This window comes from Spinacia oleracea, chromosome 1 (assembly GCF_020520425.1).
Source record: "Spinacia oleracea cultivar Varoflay chromosome 1, BTI_SOV_V1, whole genome shotgun sequence".
Taxonomy (NCBI): Eukaryota; Viridiplantae; Streptophyta; class Magnoliopsida; order Caryophyllales; family Amaranthaceae; genus Spinacia; species Spinacia oleracea.
In genome coordinates, this window is record NC_079487.1 from 58,970,931 (window position 1) to 58,992,967 (window position 22,037).

The 22,037-nt window shown below is 40.9% G+C and overlaps 1 protein-coding gene across 1 annotated transcript; it reads right to left on the minus strand.

Moving 5' to 3' along the window:
* Positions 1–15,431: 15,431 nt before the first annotated feature.
* Positions 15,432–19,456, minus strand: LOC110778491 (uncharacterized). Its single transcript, XM_021983043.2, has 5 exons — positions 19,097–19,456; positions 18,562–18,611; positions 17,342–17,465; positions 17,148–17,255; positions 15,432–16,248 (listed from the first exon to the last, which is right to left on the minus strand). The coding sequence occupies exons 1-5, from the start codon at positions 19,320–19,322 to the stop codon at positions 15,623–15,625; spliced, it is 1,134 nt and encodes a 377-aa protein (XP_021838735.1). The 5' UTR covers positions 19,323–19,456; the 3' UTR covers positions 15,432–15,622.
* Positions 19,457–22,037: the final 2,581 nt, after the last annotated feature.

Genomic DNA, 22,037 nt, shown 5'->3' on the forward strand with positions numbered 1-22,037 from the left:
TAGCCTCGTGCTTTTTTCGACCCCCTCACAGGTGTCAATACCATTGGCAAAGAAAAAATTAATGGCCTCAAGGCTTATAATCACATTGGGTCACGACTATCATAGTTCTCTCGAGTCACTCGCTCCTTGAAATACTACTAAGTACGGACTAAAAGATTTTCCATGAATGCAACATGACCAACCATGAAAATACCCAAATCGGCATACCATAAGGCTACCATTGGGTAAAGCAATACACACTAAGAGAGAAGCCGCACTAATGATTCTAGCCTTGCAAAGATGAAAATTCGATTTCCCCAACTAACTACCTTGCCAACATCAAGCAAAATGGCGCATGACAAATGAACACCCAAGGGTTAAAATCTAAAGTGTCAACCAACGAAAGTCTGAGTCCAATTAGCCTAAGTCTGAGAGTCGCTTGGTCAAGTATTATAGGCTTACGCCACGTCATTATTTTGAGTCTAGGCCACCTCCTTGTATTCATACACGGGTTATAATCAGAAAGATTAATGAAAGTTCGAGTCTAAATCACGACTTCCAATTAAATCCCAGAAACTGGAGTCTGAAAAGAAACAAAATTATTTTCGATGTAATTCTTTCGTTAAATTTCAATAAGGTAAAAACAACATTTTGAATCTACGCTATTTGCACATTTTAAGAAACGACTAAATACGCTTGCAAAGTAAGACAAAATTAAAGGTCCACCCTAGGCCAACTAAAATTAAAGGTCCACCCTAGGCCTACTAAAATTAAAGGTCCACTATAGGCCTACCAAACGAGGCTCACTCAGTCTCGCCTCGTGACTCAAAGACCACAACCATCTACCTTTTAGCCCAAACCAAAAAATTGATTGAAGGATTTATGTTGGGGAGAAATCCCAAGCAAAAAGAAAAAAAGAGAAAAAGAAAAGGGAGAGCGAAAAGAGCCATGAAATACTTAACCCGTACCTCCCAAAGTACAAAATTTACCCAAGTAAACGAAGGAAAAGAATTGAGTCAACCAATCCAAAATCATAAAATTCTACGATGTCTACCCTTACCAATCCTTATGCTCTTAGACGCCTTCGCTCTGGGGTCCCTGTTCAGCTCATTTAACCCATCCATGTTCTCATTGTCATAACCCAAGAAACCATTACCTCGACTCCTGTTGTTGAACTTGTTATCAACTGCAAACCACGTACGGCCATTGACACGTGCGTCAAACCTGCTCTTGCATCATCATTAGCATAATGACCATATAACTTGTGTGGATACATCCTGTTGATATACCCTTGAGCCGTCCCCATGCTACTCATTGGCATTGATTGATGTAAACTCGTGACACTAGCTTGAGGCTGCAAATTGTGAGTCCTAGCAGATATAATCCTCATGCTTGACCAATACCTATACAATTTATCCTATCTCATTCAACCCATTTTTCAAACCGTCTTGAGTCACGAGTAAAAAAAAAGAAGACAAATGAAAAGTACAAAACAATAATGAATAATAAAAAAGCAAACTTTGCAAAGCGCGTTTAAAAGTTCGTCTAAAAAGAAAAAGAAGCATTTAGCGCACCAAAAAAGATCCGCCCAGAAAACATTTACAACGCCCACACCTGGGCGCCGAAAACTTTGACGCCCCAGCCTGGGCGTTGAAACTCTCTGCTTGCCAAGTTTTGTTCAGAAGTGCTCGTCATTTTATCCGCACCTGCACGGAAAAATAACGAACACTTGGAGGGGTACAACACGTATTCAGATATACGTACCACCAAAAAATACATGTACTCAAAAAAATATAAAATAAATTTTTGGCTTACGACAAGGCAGCAGATTAAAATAATAATAAACTTCACTTATTCTACCGTTTCAAATAATATGTTTCCACCTCAGAACGTACTTGTTTAAAATCGGCATTCTAAAAAACCATTTTCTAGGCTAAGAACTACGCAAGACCTGATTCCAAATTAAATCTATTTAAGGCGGATACGTAGGCAATCCATGATACGGTCCGACCAATTTGCAAAAATATTAAAGCCTATAGAAAAACAAGAATAAAAATAGAAGTCCCTTATTGAAATTTAATTACTTGCGATCCAAGTCGAAAGAAAAATTGAAAGCACGAAGAAGAATCCAAGTCATCAAGATGCCAAAATGAGCACACATCGAAAAATAATAAGGGCACGTACCCTTGCCAGAAGGAGCACTCACACTCCTAGGCACTTAGCCAAGACTCAAAAAGATCGCTTTGCCTCAATTGAATGGGGGCTAGCGCAAGTGTCCATGACCTCTAAAGTACTCGACTTGACCCTCCCTAAAGCGAACTAACTCACTTAAAGACTTTCTTTCACCACTAGACATAGTCGTTCGCTTAAAGACCTTCTTTTACCACTAGACACAGTCATAATCGCCAACAAGTAGTAAAGGCAGTAAGCTTGCAATAAAGAGGATTGTTCCACGGCGTCGCCCCATCGTTCCCTCGATCTCAGCGCACCCGTTCATGGTAACTCGAATGCTTACTAATCTCCTTTGGAAAAAAAATCAGACATTGTCAATAGGACTTGGCACTTAACCAAGGTTCACCCTACTCAGACATATGACACAGGCATCTAAAATCGAAATCTAAAAGCATCATTAATGGCAAGACATAATAGCAACTGGGGGCTAAAAAAAAATTGAAGTGAAAGAGCTAGGGAAAGAACTAAGTATACCTTGACCTTTTGTACGGACATACACCAAGTAAATCTAAGTCAATTTGACAACGGTTTATATTCCCGCAATTCTGGAAAAGATGGCCCTAAAAGCCTAAAGCATATGCCAAACGGGCACAAGTAATATCTTGACGCCTGCACCCTGGCTTCCAGCAAATCCTTAGACAGGATTCCAAAAATCGTAACAGTATTTTGATTCACTCATGTAATCCTGTACAAACCCTTCTATAAGTCAACTTACTTAGGACACCTCGGATTGTACACAGTAGGACTCGGATTTTAAATAATTTTCAAATAATTTTCAAAGACTTTTTCGAACATAATAAAGTGTCGTTGGTTTAAGCAAAGTATGCGTTTATCTCAATGTTGCAAGTGAGTCAAAAGATTTCCAAATACGATTATGGGTAAAGAAAGGCACCTAGCTTTTGGTCATGGCACACTTCAACATGTGACTACCTTGACCATGGTAATGTCGCACAATACGACATTTACAAGAGAAGTAGCAAATCACTACTCGAACATACCTCGCACTAAACGAGTCTGGTTCAAACTAATCCGTGTCACCATGAATGCATAAAAACGTATGCAAAGCATTATAGCACCAAGCCAATCCCGTAGCTACAATTGGGGGCTTAAGAAAAACACTCTAAAAATGCTCGAAATGACGATTTTATCGCAAATTCTCGACGCTAATGCTATACACACGTCATAGGGGCACAATCCTAAGCTTTAATCGCGTAAAACGAACCTTAGAATGGCTACAACCCCTCCCAAATTCTAAGCGCTACTTAGAATATATAAAGTCACCCCACTAACAAGGGTAACTGAAAATCGCGAGTCACCAAAACTCCGATCAAACTACTGCACATAACGCTCGCCCTACAAGCGCCCGTTACACAGTCTACCTCGTTCCAAGGCAAAAGCGAAAGAAAAAAAATCAAGGATAAGAACTGTTAAAATATACCAAGAAATCATTTACAACGCCCAGAGCTGGGCGTCGATATCTTTAACGCCCCAGCCTGGGCGCTGAGTCTTCCTGCTAGCCAAGTTTCGCCCAGATAAAAAAAAAGGGGGGGAAGAAACACCTATGAATCCTCGCATCGAACGAAGTAATAAGCCGTGCAAACCCACGCAGAAGATGCTACACTTGTTCGAACACCTGAACGAGGCATGATGAAGTACTCCAATGCAAAAAATAATAATATCCCAAGACCTGGAGGAATGTTCTAAGACACGCCGTTAGGCCACACAAGCCTACGTCGCACCATAAGTTCAACCGTCCCACGGTACAAGTCTAAAAGAAGAGTAAGGCATATTGCACTAATGTAGGCACGACCATAGAGCATGTGTAAAAGAGGCAAAGACTACTTATCGCCCAAATTCAAAATGCAAGCCACACGACTTCTACATTAAGGATTAAAGGTAGCAAAATATTACCTACCACGGAAGGGACAGCTCGCACCTACACGAGCGGAACCCCAAGGCATCTTTCTCAAAAGAGCCTACAAAAATCGTACGCCAAAAGGAAGCATCCCAACGTGCATACTTGGGGGCTCCAAGCTACGAAACGACCATAGAAAAATAAAAAATCTCGAAGAAAATGTTTGAACAATCGAAAGGGCACGATGCTTGAGCCCACTTCATGAATGGGCCTGACCCTATCAAGCTTCTAAGCAAACTATTCAAAATCAGTCATTGCTCAAAAAAAAATGATTCAAGCGAACTGATTAATGGACCGCACACAACGGCCATTCTATGAACGCTCGTTCGCACATACAAATCATCATTCACGAACACTTTCAAAAAAATATGAGAGCGATCAAAGTCTTACACCTCAAGGTATGTTCCTCAGGGCCATATAGACTCGCCCGACTATTGCAATAACTGTAAGAGCAACAGTTCCTTTAAATAATCGCCCCGAAGAGATAAACACCGTAGTCCACCAATCGGCTACGGCTTCTCGAGAAAATCTTCACGTTCTAAAAATAAAGGAAAAAACAAAAGAGAAAGAATACATAGAACTTCCAAGTGAAATAAACGAATGAATAAGAGGCCAACTGTGTCATCAAAAGACCAGCCCAAATAACACTTTCAACGCCCCACTTGGGCGTGAATTATTTCAACGCCCAGGCCTGGGCGCCGAAAATGAACCCAGGCTCAAAAAAGGCCCTAACTTCTATTGGGCCCTGCCGCATCCATTCGACTCGAAAATTGCCGGTTTCTTTACTGGAAGTCGCACCTCACGGCTTTGTCAAGAGTAGCACACCACTATCGCTCGCACTTACAAGCACGATCCCAAACACGATCAGCGACATCACAAATTGCATATCCCCAAGGAACCCCTTTGACAAGAAATGGCCGTCAAGCACGAATGCTTGGGGGCTCGAAAGAAAATATATATTTCAAAAGAGAGTATGAAAAATTAAAACAATATTCCCAGACTACGCTGTACGAAGTCCCGTGTTTGGATGTCTAAAAAAATAAAACCGGATTACGACCTCGAAACAAAGGTCGCCGTTGATACTTATACATAGTCCCCTAATCAAGAACCCAGGTAGTGGCAAAATTGAGCCAAAAAGACTAGCTCAAAACCATGAAAAGGTGATGACCACGAGACTATGGTCCATCTAAACACATTGTCAACCCACATTCAGGTTGCAACTAAATCCGAGCATCCCTCGGAAGAATTCGCTCCTATAAGAATGAATAAAAGAAATTCTCAAAAGAAATCACAAGAAAAATGAAATAGGGACTTGCCCACCTCAATCGGGCAAGATAGCGGCACACGAATCCCAAATCGAAAAGACGAATTCAGGTCCGCTCACCTCCAGCGAGCGCGGCGTCCACCCTTAGCGGACAGGGCTCGCCCACCTTCAGCGGGCGGGGTCTGCGTCACTAGCCGCGCAGGTCCTCAGTTTTCGAAAAATAAAGTCTTCAAATTTAAAATAGGCTCGCCATCTTAAGCCAGCGGGGTCTACGTCACAAACCATGTAGGTCCTTATTTTCAAAAAAAGCACAAACAAATTTCAAAATAGATTCGTCCACTTCTATCGGACGGGGTGTCCACCCTTAGCAGACAGGCTCGCCATCTTCAGCCGGCGGGGTCTACGTCACAAACCCCGTAGGTCCTTATTTTCAAATTTCAAAAACAGATTCGTCCACTTCTATCGGACGGGGTGTCCACCCTTAGCGGACAGGCTCGCCATCTTTAGCCGGCGGGGTCTGCGCCACTAACCGCGCAGGTCCTTAGTCGCTGCATCGATAACTTTTTCTGGTTTTTCCTTTTCCAAAAATTAAAAGGATTGGTTTTCCGTTTTTTCCAAAAAATAGCGATGTGCTGGATTTTCCTTCGTTTTACGTCCCATAAAAACAAGGGGGTTTTCTCGTTTAGCTAGCCCTGAAAATGAGAATCTTTAAAAACATTTTTACCTCGTGGTTGGGCTTGGCCAGGCCCAATTACACTTTATAGCTTTGATTTCGAAAATATCTGTAGCTACTCCCAATGACAAAGTGAGGGAGTTTCTACGCCTCTTTAGATACTTCCAATGACAAAGTGAGGGAGTATTCTATACTATCCGTTGACAAATCCCAATGACACGTGAGGGATATGTCGACATTTCAAGTGATGACCCTTAAGTCAAATGTTATCACTCGGGGGCTCGTGAGACCCTCGCAAAACAGGTCACATACACCATGGCTTGTGTGACGCACTCCGTCTAATACTTTGACCATCGTCTCATCCCGAGACTCAGTCAAAGTGGGGGCTAACTGTAGACACCTACTTTTGTCCCCATTCCCGAAAGGGAAAGGTTCGATGATGAAAACATAAATCTCCACTTGACAACGCATCTCCTATAAAATAAACGAATCTCAATTCCCCTTTTCATTTCACCTGAAACCTGCTATTTATGGAAACCTGCTAAAAATAGTAATTGCCGTAAAAGGTAGCTTCTACAAGTGGCAAGTCATAAAAGATAGAAACCTGTCAGAATTAGGTGTTGCGCTCCCACATAAATCCTAAATGAGATAGAAAACTGCAAGAATCCTATTCCTAATATGATTCGGAAATAAGAGTTACGTATTAATTAAAATCCTAACGAGCCTAGAGTTCGTAACGGGCCCAGACGCATTCCGTCATGAAATTGATACGCACTAAAAGACTCGATTAAGTATCAAACACTCTGGATTCTAAGAATCCGAATCTGACAAAGAAACAGCCCAAACAGCAATTTCAACGTCCAGCCCTGGGCGCTGAAATTGCATGGGTCCTATTTTCGACGCCCAGAGCTGGGCGCCGAAAATACCTGGGTACGTGTTTTTTCCTAATTCTTTGTGGATTAGAACTCTGCAATTCTATCTTTCCACAAACTCTTCCCTATAAATACAGCCCCAAATTCGACGTTAAAACAACACACACACGATTATATTCTGAGTATTGACTCCAACCCTTAGCCTAAGCCTCACGCTGCGAAACTGTTCACGCGTTCTGTCGCAATCGATCCATAAATCGAACAGAACGTATCCTGTCCCATAATTTGAGATTCATTAAATAAAAAGGAGAAATAGCAAAGTCAAAGTGGTTAGTTTTCTGAGAACCGTGACGCACCTCTCAAGGGTGCGTCGTAATGTGTCCCTTTTCGATGATTTAATTGCTTTCCTCGCCCTTTTTATGAACTGTTAAACTAACTAAATCTGATTGTCCTATCACGCCTAACATATATAATATTTTTGGGAAATTGGATTATCATGCTAGGTCCCTTAATGCTATTTAAATCAGATAATCACGATCGCTCTAGTATTATATATTGCATATTGCTAAAATCAACTCAGATTAGTTTAGTAGTTAACGCATGTCCCTTCAATTATTTATGCTGAGCTAGTAAGGATATCCTGCCTCTGGAGTTATCGACGAGCGAAGTACTCCTCTCGGTAGTTACAGTCCCCCGAACCCTCAATCTCTACCTTGCGGGTGTATGTTGAGAGATCCCCACACCAGGGATCACAAGGGAACCTACGGCCGTCGTGGTCAAACATAATTGCACTCCCTTTATGTCACGATAACCGGGTTTTGTCAGTTTTTCGCATTGTTGTTAAAAACTGAATGGCGACTCCTATATTACTAGTCAATTGGGTGTAAACTCACAGGAAATCCAATTACACTTGATTGAATAAAAAGAATCATCACACCCACGAGGGACGAGGTCACGCATTAGCCTCGGGCTTTTTCGACCCCCTCACAGGCATAATGTGGTTCGGGATACCCTTTGTTGATGTTTGTTATCGGTCTGGGATTTTGGTGCGGAAAAAGGTTGATATTGGTATATCTGAGGTAACGATGGAGCTCTCCGACCAGCATACGTGTTGCTCTACTCTTGGGATCGGGGTTGTGATGTGTGTGTTGGCTTGACGGGATCATCTCCTTTTGACACAATCTGGGTTGTGTGGCTTTGTCCCTGGTCGGGTTGTGACTGATGCGGCTATTCAGAAGCGGGTCAAGTACGAAGCACGTTGCAGGGCCACTGGTTATGGCTTTCTTCCGTTCTCTTTCTCTTCATTAGGGGAGCTGGATAAGGATGTTGTTGCGTTGCTGAAGCGGATTCAGAAGTTTTCTAGGACACAGGATATTGGGGCTCGTGATGTTGCTCATATTTTCACCAGGATAGACTTTGCTATAGCAAGAGGAGTGGAGGCCCAAATTGTATCTCGGCTTCCCACTAATTATTTGTAAAATATTTGACTTTGTTAGCATTTGATATAATAATAATAACAATAATAACAATAATAATAATAATAATAATAATAATAATAATAATTATTATTATTATTATTATTATTATTATTATTATAATTATAATAACAATAAGAATAACAATAAGAATAATTATAAATAACAATTATAATAACAACAATAATAAATATAATAATAACAATAATAATAACAATAAGAATAACTATAATAATAATAATAATAATAATAATAATAACTATAATAATAATAACAACTATAATAATAATAATAATAACAACTATAATAATAATAATAATAATAATAATAATAATAATAATAATAATAATAATAATAATAATAATAATAATAATAACAATAACAATAATAATAATAATAATAATAATAATAATAATAATAATAATAACCGTTTTTTTCTCAAATGGGGGCGATTAGGGTTCGATCGGGGTTTCATTAGGGCTCGTTTTTCGGCAGCGTTCCAACGGCAGTGGGTCTGGCGAAGGCTTCACGTCGCAGGTGGGGTTGCAGGGTATCTCAGGCGTTATTTACGGCGTGGTTTTAGGCGTTTTAAGGTTTCATTAATGGAGCAGTTTTAGGCGTTATTGATTCGGTGCATAAGTCCAGTTTTGGTTCTTTAACTGAGCAGTTTTGGTACGTTGGTATCGGGTGGTTTTCAGGCAAGTATCAGGCGGCTATAAGGGTGGTTTTCAGGCGAGTTTCAGGCGGCTTTAAGGGTGGTTTTCGGTGTCCAGTTTGGGTCTTTTTGTGGTGTGCAACTTCGAGCGTGGTCCAGGTGTTTTGCGGGTTTCCTTTGGCGCAGCTTCCTCGTGTTCTGGCGACGTGGGGTTTGTTGGCGTTTGGTGTGTTTGTTGCCGGCAGTGGTCAGTTCCGTCAGGGGTTGTTTCCGGCAGTGTGGTGTTCGTTGTGTTCGTTTCTGGCTGGGCCCGTGTGTATTCGTGGCATTGTTATTGTGGTGTTGTCGTGTTGGTGTTGCGAGTTCGTTGCTGGCATTGTTGTGGTACAGTGTTGTTGTTGTTGAATATTGTTTTGTCTTCTTCCCTGTTTTGTCCTATTATGTTGAGGTGTTATGCTTGTTGTTGATTTGTGATTGTGGGTTGCCTGGTTCATTGGAATAAAGGGATTATATATTTTGAGTGGCAATTTTTCTCTACTACTGCATGCAACAATAAGTTTGTTGTTGGTGCATAATTGTTGCTCTGTGACCGTTTACTCTGGTTGTGCTACCGCGGGGTACTCTAATGTCTACTGGTGTGGTGCGTTTTCATTGTCCGTTTGTGGGTCTTAGTGGGTGTCAAGACGGCGGTGGAAATGGGCTTACTAAGAGCTCTTTGATCACTCATCTTCGTGATCGTCATTTTAAGGGTGATGCTCAAGTGGTCACGCGACACTCTCTAACCACTGACTTGGCTATTTATGCTGAGGCTGAGTTGACTTTCCGCCGTATGGAGATTTGGCTTTGTGGGGATTGTTTTAAGACGCATGCTCTTCGTGCTAAATGTCGTCATGGTTCTGATTTTGTGGCCCCGCCTGTTGTTGAGGATGGTGTTGTTCGGTTTGTGCTCTATGGTTTTTCTAAATCGTCTCTTTCTTCTGATGTTCAAATGGATACTGCGGTGCAAGAACGGGATTGTGGTTTTACCATCACTCTTCTTGAAAGATTGTTTTCTAGACGGCTTTGCACAGTGAAATCCATCCCTCCTAAATGTCGTTTGGGTTTTTCTCGAATTTTGAGAGGCGCGCTTGATAGGGTTATTTGCAGGCCTGAGGACGTCTCTTATTGGGTTAAACTTCTCGTTTTACCTCTATATATCCTTAGGACCTTTAGTCCAAGAAGTAATCGTGAGTGCACATCTGTCATAAGGCGGCAGCGGCAGGAGGAGAGCATTGTTAATGCTATTCGTACTTGGAGTGAGCCGGGTGCTGATATGCTTCTTTTGCGGGAAGCTTTGGCAACTGGATCCCATACTTTGTTGGATGTTGATGAGGGTCTTGATTTAGCAGAGCGTAATATCAAGCAGTGTCGTAGGAAGATTGGTGATGGCCATTACACTGATGTAGTCTGTGTTCTTTCTTCTTCTGGCGTTGCGCCTTATAATGAGGCCACTCTTGCGGATTTGCAGTCGAAACACCCTACGTTTCCAGCTCCGTCCTTGCCTGATATTCATGTTGATGACCATCATCTCATGGCTACTTCTGCTATTGTTTTGAACCGGATTAGGAGTTTTCCCCGTGGCACAGCTTGTGGGAGGGACGGTTTACGAGCTCAGAACCTTATGGATTGCTTGACTGGGGCTGCTGTGGCTGTTTCTGATGAGTTGGTTGACTCCATTTCTAGGGTAGTTAATCTCTTTTTAGCTGGGAAATGCCCTATGGATTTGGGTGAGTATGTTGCTAGTGCTCCCCTCACCCCTCTTGTCAAGCCCGGTGGTGGTATTCGTCCTATTGTTGTTGGTACTGTTTGGCGACGTCTGGTTTCGAAGGTTGGTGCTGTTATGGTTGGTCCGTCTTTGGGAAGTTATTTTTATGGTCTTCAATTTGGTGTCGGGGTATCTGCGGGTGGTGAGGCAATTGTTCATGCTGTGAACAGGTTGATTGAGGATCGGGGTTCTGATGTGGGTCTTTCAATGTTGTTGGTGGATTTTCAAAATGCCTTCAATTTAGTTGATCGAGCGGCCATGTTGCGTGAAGGTCGTCTTCGTTGTCCGGGCATTTCGCGATGGGTTGAATTCTGCTACTCTTCTCCAGCCAGATTGTATTATGGGGAGCATACATTATGGTCGTCTCAGGGTGTGCAACAGGGTGATCCCCTTGGTCCTCTACTCTTTGCTTTAGTTTTACAACCCCTGGTTTGTAAAATCAGGGACGCGTTTGATGTATGTCTACAGGCATGGTATTTGGATGACGACACTATTATTGGTGATACCTTGGTGGTGGGGAAGGTTCTGCAGTTGATTATGGAGGACGGGCCTTGTCTTGGGTTACATCTTAATGTGGAGAAGACCGAGGTTTTCTGGCCTATAGAGGACCCTCGTAGCAGGCTTGTGGGAGTCTTTCCCCCTGATATTGCTCGTCCGTTGCACGGTGTTAAGTTGCTTGGTGGTCCCGCTAGTTGCAATCCAGTTTTTAGTGGTGAGCTTGTGATGCAGAGGGTAATCAAGACCATTAGGCTTATGGATAAGGTTGCTCAGCTTGATGATCCTCAGTGTGAGTTGTTGTTACTTAGGGCATGTACCGGAGTTTCTAAACTCTACTTTGCTTTGCGTACTTGTCCTCCTGGTATTTTTGAGGCTGCTCAGTGCACTTTCGATGAGACTCTTCGATCTTCTTTGGAGTGTATTGTTACTGCTTCGGGACCTGGCTTTGGTGATTGGCAGTGGCGAATTGCCACCTTACCTTTTTCTTTTGGCAGGCTTGGTGTTTATTTCGCGGGTGATGTTCGGCATTATGCTTTTCTTGCTTCTCGGGTGATGTTCGGCATTATGCTTTTCTTGCTTCTCGGTTGCAGTCTTTTGGTTTGCAGGCACAGCTTCTACGGCATGCTGATATTGTTGGTCCTGGTCGAGCATTTGAAGATGCGTTGAGTCTATTTAGTGGAATGGTGGAGTATGACATTATGCGTAACCCTAGTGAGGTCGTTGCCCCAAAACTTATGAAGAAATTGGCAGATATATATTTCACAAAGGTTACTGCATCTGCAGAATCCACCTTCTCTTGATCGTCTCGGCATTCGGCGTTGTGGAAATCGCAGCAGGGAGATCACACCTCTGCTTGGCTTCGTGCAGTCCCCATCTCAGGTTTGGGACAGACGATGAATGCTAAGTCTTATCGATGTGTGTTGTGTTACTGGTTGGGGGTTCCTTTGTTCTCTGTTACGGTGCCATGTTCTGCTTGCTCTAGGGTCTTTGCGGGAGACATCTTTGGTGATCATGCGGTGTCATCTGCTGGCATCGTGGGTATTAAACATCGTCATAATGTGGTTCGGGATACCCTTGTTGATGTTTGTTATCGGTCTGGGATCTCGGCGCGGAGAGAGTTTGATATTGGTCTATCTGGAGGGAACGATGGAGCTCTCCAGCCAGCGGACGTGTTGCTCTACTCTTGGGATCGGGGTTGTGATGTGTGTGTTGACTTGACGGGATCTTCTCCTTTGACGCAGTCTGGATTGTCTGGCTTTGCCCCGGGTCGGTTTGTGGCTGATGCGGCTATTCGGAAGCGGGCCAAGTACGAAGCACGTTGCAGGGCCATTGGTTATGGCTTTCTTTCGTTCTCTTTCTCTTCTTTGGGGGAGCTGGATAAGGATGATGTTGCGTTGCTGAAGCGGATTCAGAAGTTTTCTAGGACACAGGACATTGGGGCTCGTGCTGCTGCTCATATTTTCACCAGGATAGGTTTTGCTATAGCCAGAGGAGTGGGGGCCCAGATTGTATCTCGGCTGCCCACTAATTATTTGTAGAATGTTTGACTTTGTTAGCATTTGATAATAATAATAATAATAATAATAATAATAATAATAATAATAATAATAATAATAATAATAATAATAATAATAATAATAATAATAACTTGATAGACCGTAGTACTATGCTTAGAGAGGTCCGGCGTCGTTGTCCTTCGCTCACTCCTTGGGTTGAATTCTGTTATGCCCGGCCGGCTAGGTTGTATTATGAGGGCTCTGTCTTGCTTTCATCTCAGGGGGTTCAGCAGGGTGATCCCTTGGGGCCTTTGTTGTTTGCGCTTACCTTGCATCCGTTGGTCCACCTGATCAACGAGAAGTGCAATCTTGATTTCATGGCTTGGTACCTCGACGACGGTACCATTATTGGGGACACTGCTATGGTTTCTTTGGCTTTGCAGGTGATCACCACTGAGGGTCCGGCAATGGGGTTGCATTTAAATGTTGAGAAAACGGAAATCTTTTGGCCTACTCCTGATCCGAGGAGCTACGATTCCACACTTTTCCCTCCTAGTATTGCCTGCCCCAGGGATGGAGTCACACTTTTGGGTGGGCCAGTTAGCTTGAAGGCTGACTTTTGCAGCCGCTTGATAGAGGACAGGGTCGCTACGACTGTGGGTTTGATGGAGGCCGTGGCCGAGCTTAATGATCCTCAATCGGAGCTCCTTCTTCTGCGGTGTTGTGTGGGGTTTAGTCGTTTGTACTTCTCTTTACGGACTTGTCCGCCGCATATGCTCGGGTCTGCTCCTATTTCCTTTGATCTCGCCTTAAGGAGGGTTCTTCAGAATATTATTGTGGATGGTGGTGCGGGATTTGGAGATTGGCAGTGGCGGTGTGTCACTTTACCTTCTCGGTTGGGTGGTTTCGGGGTCTACACTGCACAGGATTCTACCGCATATGCTTTTGTGTCCTCGCGTCACCAGTCTCTTGGTCTCCAGAACAGACTGCTTGGGCATGGTGGTGACTCTGTTTTGGGCCTCGCTTGTGATTTAGCTTTAAATAGCTTTCGGGATTTGTGTCATTTCGATCCTCTCGATCTTTGCCGTGTGGTACCAGCCCCCCCGTTTATGAAAAAGTTGGCTACAGTGTACTTTGACATGGTGGAGAAGAAGATGATGGGACACCACAACCCGAGTTCCAGAGAAAAGGCTATACTCATTAGCAACCGAGCGGCGCACTCCTTAGACTTCTTGAGAGCCCTCCCTATTGAGGGGTTAGGGCAGACGATGCACCCAAGACAATTCAGGTGTGTTTTGTGTTATCGCCTTGCGATTCCTATGTTCCCTCCTGACTTTACTTGTCCTTGCTGCTCTTCGAAAGTCAGAGATCGTTTCGGGGATCACGCAGTGCATTGTGGTAATGATGTTGGCCTGAAATTCCGCCATAACTTGGTTAGAGATGTGTTAGGGGATATCTGTTCACAGGCTGGGGTTGTGGTGCAGAAGGAGGTGCCTTTGGGTTTTCTGTTTGAGGAAGGGAGAGATCTTCGTCCTGCAGACCTTCTTGTTTACTCTTGGGACAAAGGGAAAAATGTATGCTTAGATGTCACAGGTATCTCTCCATTCGCCGGGCCAGGAGTTGATGCTTTTGCTCCTGGGGTTGCTGTCGCTAATGCTGTTGCCAGGAAGAAGAAGTATGAAGCGAAGTGCATAGACAACGGATATGCATTTATCGCTTTTGCTTTCTCCACCTTTGGAGAACTAGGGCGTGATGCCCTCGAGTTCATGGCTAGGGTCTCACGGGTTGCTCAGAGTAACACGGCTGCTGCTAACATTCGTTCTTTCCTTTTTCATCGTTTGTGTTTTGCTTTGAATAAGGGTGTTGGAGCCCAATTAGTGGCTAGGCTCCCATCCAACTTTGTGTACCTCATTCTTGGAACTGCCTTCCTTGCTTTCATCGGATTTGAGAAACTTTCTGGCAATTCGCCTCTTTCGGGAACATAGTCCTTGAACGGGATTTCCTTCTTCTGGAAGAGGTAGCCGGAGGTGTGGAAAGAGCAGCTGTGAGAAGGGGAAAAATGCCGACGGTTCTATTTACAGCGTAGGATTTGACGCGAGAAACTTTTTCTGACCTGAGTGAATGGCGCCAGATCGCTTCTTTTTATAATAATAATAATAATAATAATAATAATAATAATAATTATTAATAATAATAATAAATAATAATAATAATAATAAAAATAAATAAATAAATAATAAAAATAAAGATGAACATCACAATATACGTAGTAATTAATAGTAAATTATAATAATAAACAAAATAATCAAATAAGATCATTAAAGACAAAGATGAACACAAGGCCGTTCTTTTGAACTGAACTGAATTGAATGGAACTGAAATTAAGTCCAAAAGAACATGGTCTTAGTCGCTTGCTTGTCTAATGTTTTGGGATGTTCACTCACCGAGCTTTGATGCCAAAACTCCGTTATGAATCCTCATCAGTTTAACTCCGTTACGAACCCTTATCGGTTTAATTAAGTTATGTTTGATTCCTAACAAGAAAAACTAGAACATTCACAGACGAAATTTATTAGACAGGCCAATTTTATTTAAGCATGCTGTTTATCAAAGTATCAAACAAGAAAGTACATGGAAAACTGCATTGCTTATGAAAATGAACACTTAGCAATCCATCAGCTCAAGACTTGTCAATAAAGACGGTTAAACTCTATAAGACGCGAATTCTTCGGTCCATACTCCATTTATCAGTTAACCTGTCATTTCATGGTTGAAAACTTGAACAACATATGGTGCTTGTACTTTTCACCAGGGGAAACCATCACAGAAGGGAAATTAGGATGATTAACTGAATCAGGGAACCCCTGAGTCTCTAAACACAAAGCAGCATGAGGTCCGTACACATATCCACCTTTACCTGTCACGTTACTCAGCTTGTTGCCTGTATAAAACTGTACTCCAGGCTTGTCTGCCCACAATTCCATCACCCTTCCTGATTTTTTCTCTTTTACTATAGCAACTCGTGTCTTAGGACCAAGATTCTTAGCAACGTCAAGCACGTAGTTTATATCATACCCTGCTGGAAGATCATTAATCTTGTTTCCAACAGCATGGGATTTGAGGAAATCAAATGGCGTTCCCTTAACTTGCTCGAATTTGCCAGTTGGGATGAGTTGATCATCTACAGGAGTGATTTGGGAAGCAAAGATTTGAACATCATGTTCTAGAATATTTCCACTGTTGTGACCTCCAAGGTTCCAGTATGTATGTTGGGCTAGATTAACTGGAGTTGCCTTGTTCGATGGTTTTGCTGTCATTGCGACTGACAGATGGTTTCCTTGTATTATCTTGTATGTCACTTTTACCTTGAGATTACCAGGGAAACCTGCAATTTGTTATGTTATTATTTGTGTTATAATAAGTAAACAAAGTACTTGAATTACAATAATCTAGGGGAGTGCTGTTCCAACTTCCAAGTCAGTAAAGTTCCTCTTGAGCTTTTGGTTCATAGAAAGTCTGATGAATGACGATCATATTTTCTAGTTCCAAACTCAGAAAGTCAAAAAAACCTTTGGAAGAATTTTTTTACCCAATATCTTTAAAGTCATAAAATGATCAAAGCTAACTTCAATACCTTCTTCAGATGCTTATTTCAAATTATAATAATAAAATATCATAGATTTCTAAGAAAATACTATTATTTGTTGCTCTAGTGTTTGCATTTCCAGATACCCTAGTTGTATGAAAATTGCATTTCTCCATTTCTATGTTTACTTTTCCTGTGTCCATGAATTACTTTTGTTATGTTTTCTTTCCATAAATCATCTTAAGCAACATATCTTATCTCAATTTTTCATAGTTGCATTCATAAATGATATTGACAGTTCCAACTATGGCCGTTTAACTTTTAAAGGTCCCAACTTTTGATTATTCTAGAGTGGTCTCAACTTTAAGGTGTGTTTTCCAAGAATGGTCCTTTGGTTTATTAAACTATTAATTAAGTTGATTTAAGCATATCATACTGTTGCATTTACTTCATTTAATTAAAAAATATGATTATTGCACGAGAGATATGAGTGTTAATTAAGTTATTTAGCACTTAATTTTAACTAAGGGACCATTTTTGGAAAACACTCTCTATAGTTGGGACCACCCTGACATAATCAAAAGTTGGGACCTTTTAAAGTAAATCGGCCATAGTTGGGACCGATAATATCAATTTTTCCTATTTAAATATATGACCTACAATTTTCCTAAGCTACTTTGTAAAGAATAGCGACTAACCTTCCTCTCCATCAAAACTGGAGTAACTGAACCTAATAGAGGGAGAAGGAGCATTCGGGTAGTACTGGTCTACCTCCCAGATAACGCGACTGAATCCTTTTGGGCCACCTGTTACAGTATATAAGAAAATGTCACTGAAAAGTTTTTGGATTTGATATAAATGATATAAAATTGAACAGGAAAAGTGGTTTCACCATGAAGAATGTTTTTCCCCTCATTTGCAATGAGTTTGTAGTTTACCCCTTTGTAAGTATATTTGGCACCACCGATTCTGTTAGCGACTCGCCCAACTACAGCACCGAAGTATGTTGTATCATTCTGTATTCAGAAAAATGTATCAGACAAAAACTATAGCGCATTCTTGAGATTCTCAATTATAGATTTCTGCACATAGCTTCCTTAGACAATTTCCTAAATAAAAAGCAAGCAAAAAGTTGTAAAATTGAACCCTTATTCTTCCCCCGGCAATATAAACCTCTGTGACAACAATAGGATGGCAGACCCAAGATTTGAATGATGTCACACAAGAAGTTTTTAATGTCAGGGTAATACATTTGTGTTCATAGGTTACTGTGTTCTGTTATCTTAAGTTTAAGAACTTGGACATATATATTTTGGGGGAAAAGAAGAATGTAATTCATCATTTAACTTGATCAACTTTCTATAGTCTATATCTATAAGACAGCATTCCTTATTTTTTTGGGTAAAGGTTTGATGGGATGTTTTTAACATAGTAATCAGTGTTACCTGAGGTCTAGTGTTGTTAGAACTTAGAAAGGCAGAAGTTGAGTTGATTACGAACTAACCAAGTCAATTAAGAATACGGGGAAAGATATAAGGAACGACTCATTGGATTGTTTGAGCAATACCTAAGAGCATGTAGTTAATGTGATGTACACATGCTGCCATGCACAAGCCAACAGAAGTTGACAGAAAAATACTAAAGTTAACCCTTGTCACCATGTTTTATGTTTAAGCATAATTCATGCGCAGAGCCAAAGGAACAAACAAAGTGATTAAGCGAATAAATTACTCGGTAGTTTCGAAATTTTGAAGAGGGTTTCAGATTTCAGAAAGATGAAAGTTGAATAAACAAAGGATATAGCTTCACGTTGGCTCATTGACTGCTCAATTTGCAGTCAAATCAACCATAGAAATAGTTCAAATTACCTACTTGCTCAATTTTGCAGCCAGATAAGCAAATCGGACAAATTCATGCCTCGAAAGTTGAAACTAATGTTTAGATTCGCGTAAATTTTTGTAAAATCCTTAATTACAATATGTCAATATGAGATATTAAAATAATTTGAAAGACCATTTGAACAAGTCAACAAAGTTGAAACTCCCAAGTCCAAACTATAGTTTGAGATTTCCTACATAAACTTGTAAAACAATTACGGGGGAAAATGCGTACCACATAATCCTTAGGCAAGTCATACCCGAGAACCACATCACCCAGCTTTCCTGTAATAAATAATAGTTGTTCAAAAGTTAAAGACCCAAATATCTACTTGGTATTTTGCACTTCTATAATCTCTATTTTACACTTGTACAATGATACACATATATGTTGATTAGAAATTGAGAAAAGTGTGAAAGTTCTTTTCCGGCCTTGTTTCCTTCACACCAGTTTCTGAAACCCTTAACTTACTTTCCGGATTTAAACTGATTTAATTAGGGTGTTCATAAATCAGAATTTGGTAAACCCACACTGAAACACTGATTTAGAAAATAAAATAAAATAAAATTAAATGGACATGAAATCAAATAATTAAAAAAATATATAAAACAGGAAAATGATAACAATATATGCAGCCATTATTTAATGATCTATGTGGAAATATTATGCAAGATCAAACTTAAATTACTCCGATCGACACTTACTTTTGTCGTCCATTCCTAAAATTAATACCAATTGAAATAAAAGGAAAAATAAATAGGAAATTTACCATTTTTGTCGGGTAGAAGGACGGAGATGACAGTAGCACCATAATTAGTGACCTTAATCGTGATGTTTCCCTTCTTTAGCTCATAAACTCCAATCTCTGTCTTTCTTTTTGGGTTATTTTTTTGATTTTGGTTGTTAGAATTGTGGGAATTTTCAGGATTAGTTGCTAAACTCGCATTGATTAAACTTAGAGAAAACAGAGTTAAACATAATATGATGTTAACCATTTTGGGGCCAAAGAAATTAGTTTTGGTGTTAAGGTTTTGTTTGGGAAGTGAAATTGGTGGGAGATTTTATAGAAATAAAATATCCCACTTTCGGAAAATTTAATTATCTGGAATTTTACTCCTTTTATAATGCCCTTTATTTATGCTCTAGCTCTTCCTTTGAAAGGTAAAAACTGTAAAAAATAGAGGTAGTGAACTTTGGATAGAAGGATACGTCAAACGGTCAAGGCAAGCTTATCCTCGTTGTAAATTTTGACTTATAAAAGAAAACAAATCACAAAAAGGATTATTATTAGTATTAGACTGGAATTAGAGTATGGATAAAGCGGTTGGTCTAATTGGTTGGTTAGAAATAATCTCAGCTATTTGCCATATGTGATTATGTGAAGTTGTATGATTTGAGGAAATTGTATTTATTGATACTGATCTCAGTTATTTGAGACCTGTAAATCTGTAATGCCAGAATATTCAGAACAAAAATTTCATAACTAAAAAGTTTCTAAAATTTTGAGAAATGACATTAAATTTTATGAAAGTGTTAAAATGTTAGAATACCTTTATGTTAGAAACATGATCAACAACCTATGTGTTACTAAGTACTTGTAAATAATTTGAGAAAATATATATTTGGCCTAAATTCACCCAACATGAATTTTAACTTGTACTCCGTATAATAGGAAAATAAATGGTATGTTCTCAAAAGTTGAACCATTTTTCACATTGTGTTAATCTTCAATATTAATTTTACCCTATGTCGGCTAAAAAAGTAAAAATTCTTGCCAATAATAACGGCTAGTTTTTCTCTCTCTCTTTCCATGGTGTAGCGCACGATAAGGTACAACAGCTATCGTTCACCCACCATTGAAATGGCGAGGAAGAAGAAGACTCAGAAACAGGAAGTTCGTGAGATTAATGAAGAGGCTTCAACGCTTCTTCATGTTGCCTCTTTGCGCCCGATGAACCAACACCAATTGCGAAACACCATACCCAGCAATGGTGATGAAGTTCGAGTTCCGCCGGTGATTCGATCACCATTTCCGTCGCATCCATCTGCTGGACCACCGTCGCCGCACACTTAGGAAGCTATTGCAGCATATCATGCTGCTATTCATTACTCCCCTTTCCAATCGGAAAACAGGGGCAGTATCTCCGAGATTGTGGGAGGTATGGAGGGAGCTCAGGAGAGTGGGAGGATGGGTGGTTCTGGCCTGGAAGAAGGGAGAGGGATAATAGAAAATGTGAATCCAGTGTTAGATCTGGAAAATAGTACGGAAACCCTTGTGGAAAAGAGGGAGGTTGTGATCCAAAATGAGAGCTTGTTGAGCTCTAAAATGTCTGAAATTATGCAGAGTGTCAATGGGGTTTTGGAGATGATGAGATCTGGACGGAATGGGAAGGAGAAAGCCAACCCTGGGAATGTGATTGAAACAGAGCAAGTAAACTTGCAAGGAGAGATGCAGGTGGGGGAGAATGCTGCGGCTCGAAAAACTCCATGGCTGAATCTCTTCCAAGGTAACCAAATGACGGGGAAAGGTACATCTCTCTCATTCATTGCTCCTACAGTTTCAGATGGATGTCCTGTTGCTATGTTAGACATTGTTGATGTGAACAAAATGGCTGCAATATGGGAAGCTGCTTTAATCATGTATGTTGTAGGGGATAAACCAACTATTGGGGCTGTAATTCGATTCATTGCCAATGAGTGGAAGCATGTTGCTAAACCCAGTGTCTTCTTACATGATGAAGGCTATTTTGTGATAAAATTTAGTTCAAAAAAAGAGAGGGATGATGTTCTGAAAGCTGGACCTTATACCTTTTATGGCAGACCTATGATAACAAAACCATGGTCCTCTGGATTTAGTTTTCAAGATGAAATACTTCGTGTCATTCCTGTGTGGGTGAGGCTGCCTAACCTCCCTTTATGTTGTTGGGGGAGTGATTCTCTTAGTAGAATTGGGAGCTTGATTGGAGTTCCATTGTTTGCTGATGATTGCACTTCGAAACAATTAAGGATATCATTTGCTAGACTTTTGATTGAGGTTGATGTAACTAAGGAGCTTCCTAAGGAAGTCCTGATTCAAGATCACTTAGGTGTTACCATCAAGCAGAAGGTGGAGTATGATTGGCTCCCACCTTTTTGTAAAGATTGTAATGCTGTTGGCCATGACTGTAGAGTAAAAAAGAATGTGGGGGTTAGATTACAGACTGCTACAACTGGACCAACACAGCAGAAAACTCAGAAAGTTTGGAGACCTAAGAAAGTTGTTGAGCAAGAAATTGTAGTTCCTACACCTGAGATAATACAGGAATTGGTTATACCATCTGTAATTGACAAAGTTGTTCCTGTTGGAGATGTTTACACTCCAAAAACAGACACCACAGTTGCTCTGGATGATGGTTGGAGAGTGGTTTCAAGGAGGAGAAAGGAAGCTAAAACCCCAAACACCTTTCTTGGCCTAGCCCAAGTCCATGCAGCTGTTGCAGGAATTTCAGAAGAGGAGGGTGGAAGTGAGGGGGAGGGTGAGGAGTTTCCTCCATGAATATCTGTTCTTGGAACATTAGGGGTCTCAATGACCCCTCAAAGGTGGGGGAGGTGAAAAAGTTTGCTGGTGCCAATAATATTGTTGTTTTTGCTTTACTGGAAACAAGGGTGAAAAGTAATAACCATCTAAAAATTCAGAAGAAATTTGGGCCAACATGGAGATGGGAAATGAA

What these genes read in the sequence shown, in the direction of transcription:
- LOC110778491 (XM_021983043.2), bottom strand. Translation starts at nt 19,322, where the DNA reads ATGGTTAACATCATATTATGTTTAACTCTGTTTTCTCTAAGTTTAATC. An exon ending in ACTTGCCTAAGGATTATGTG is followed by an intron (nt 17,466 to 18,561) that starts GTACGCATTTTC and finishes TTCTGAATACAG; the next exon opens with AATGATACAACATACTTCGG. An exon ending in CAGTTTTGATGGAGAGGAAG is followed by an intron (nt 16,249 to 17,147) that starts GTTAGTCGCTAT and finishes AACAAATTGCAG; the next exon opens with GTTTCCCTGGTAATCTCAAG.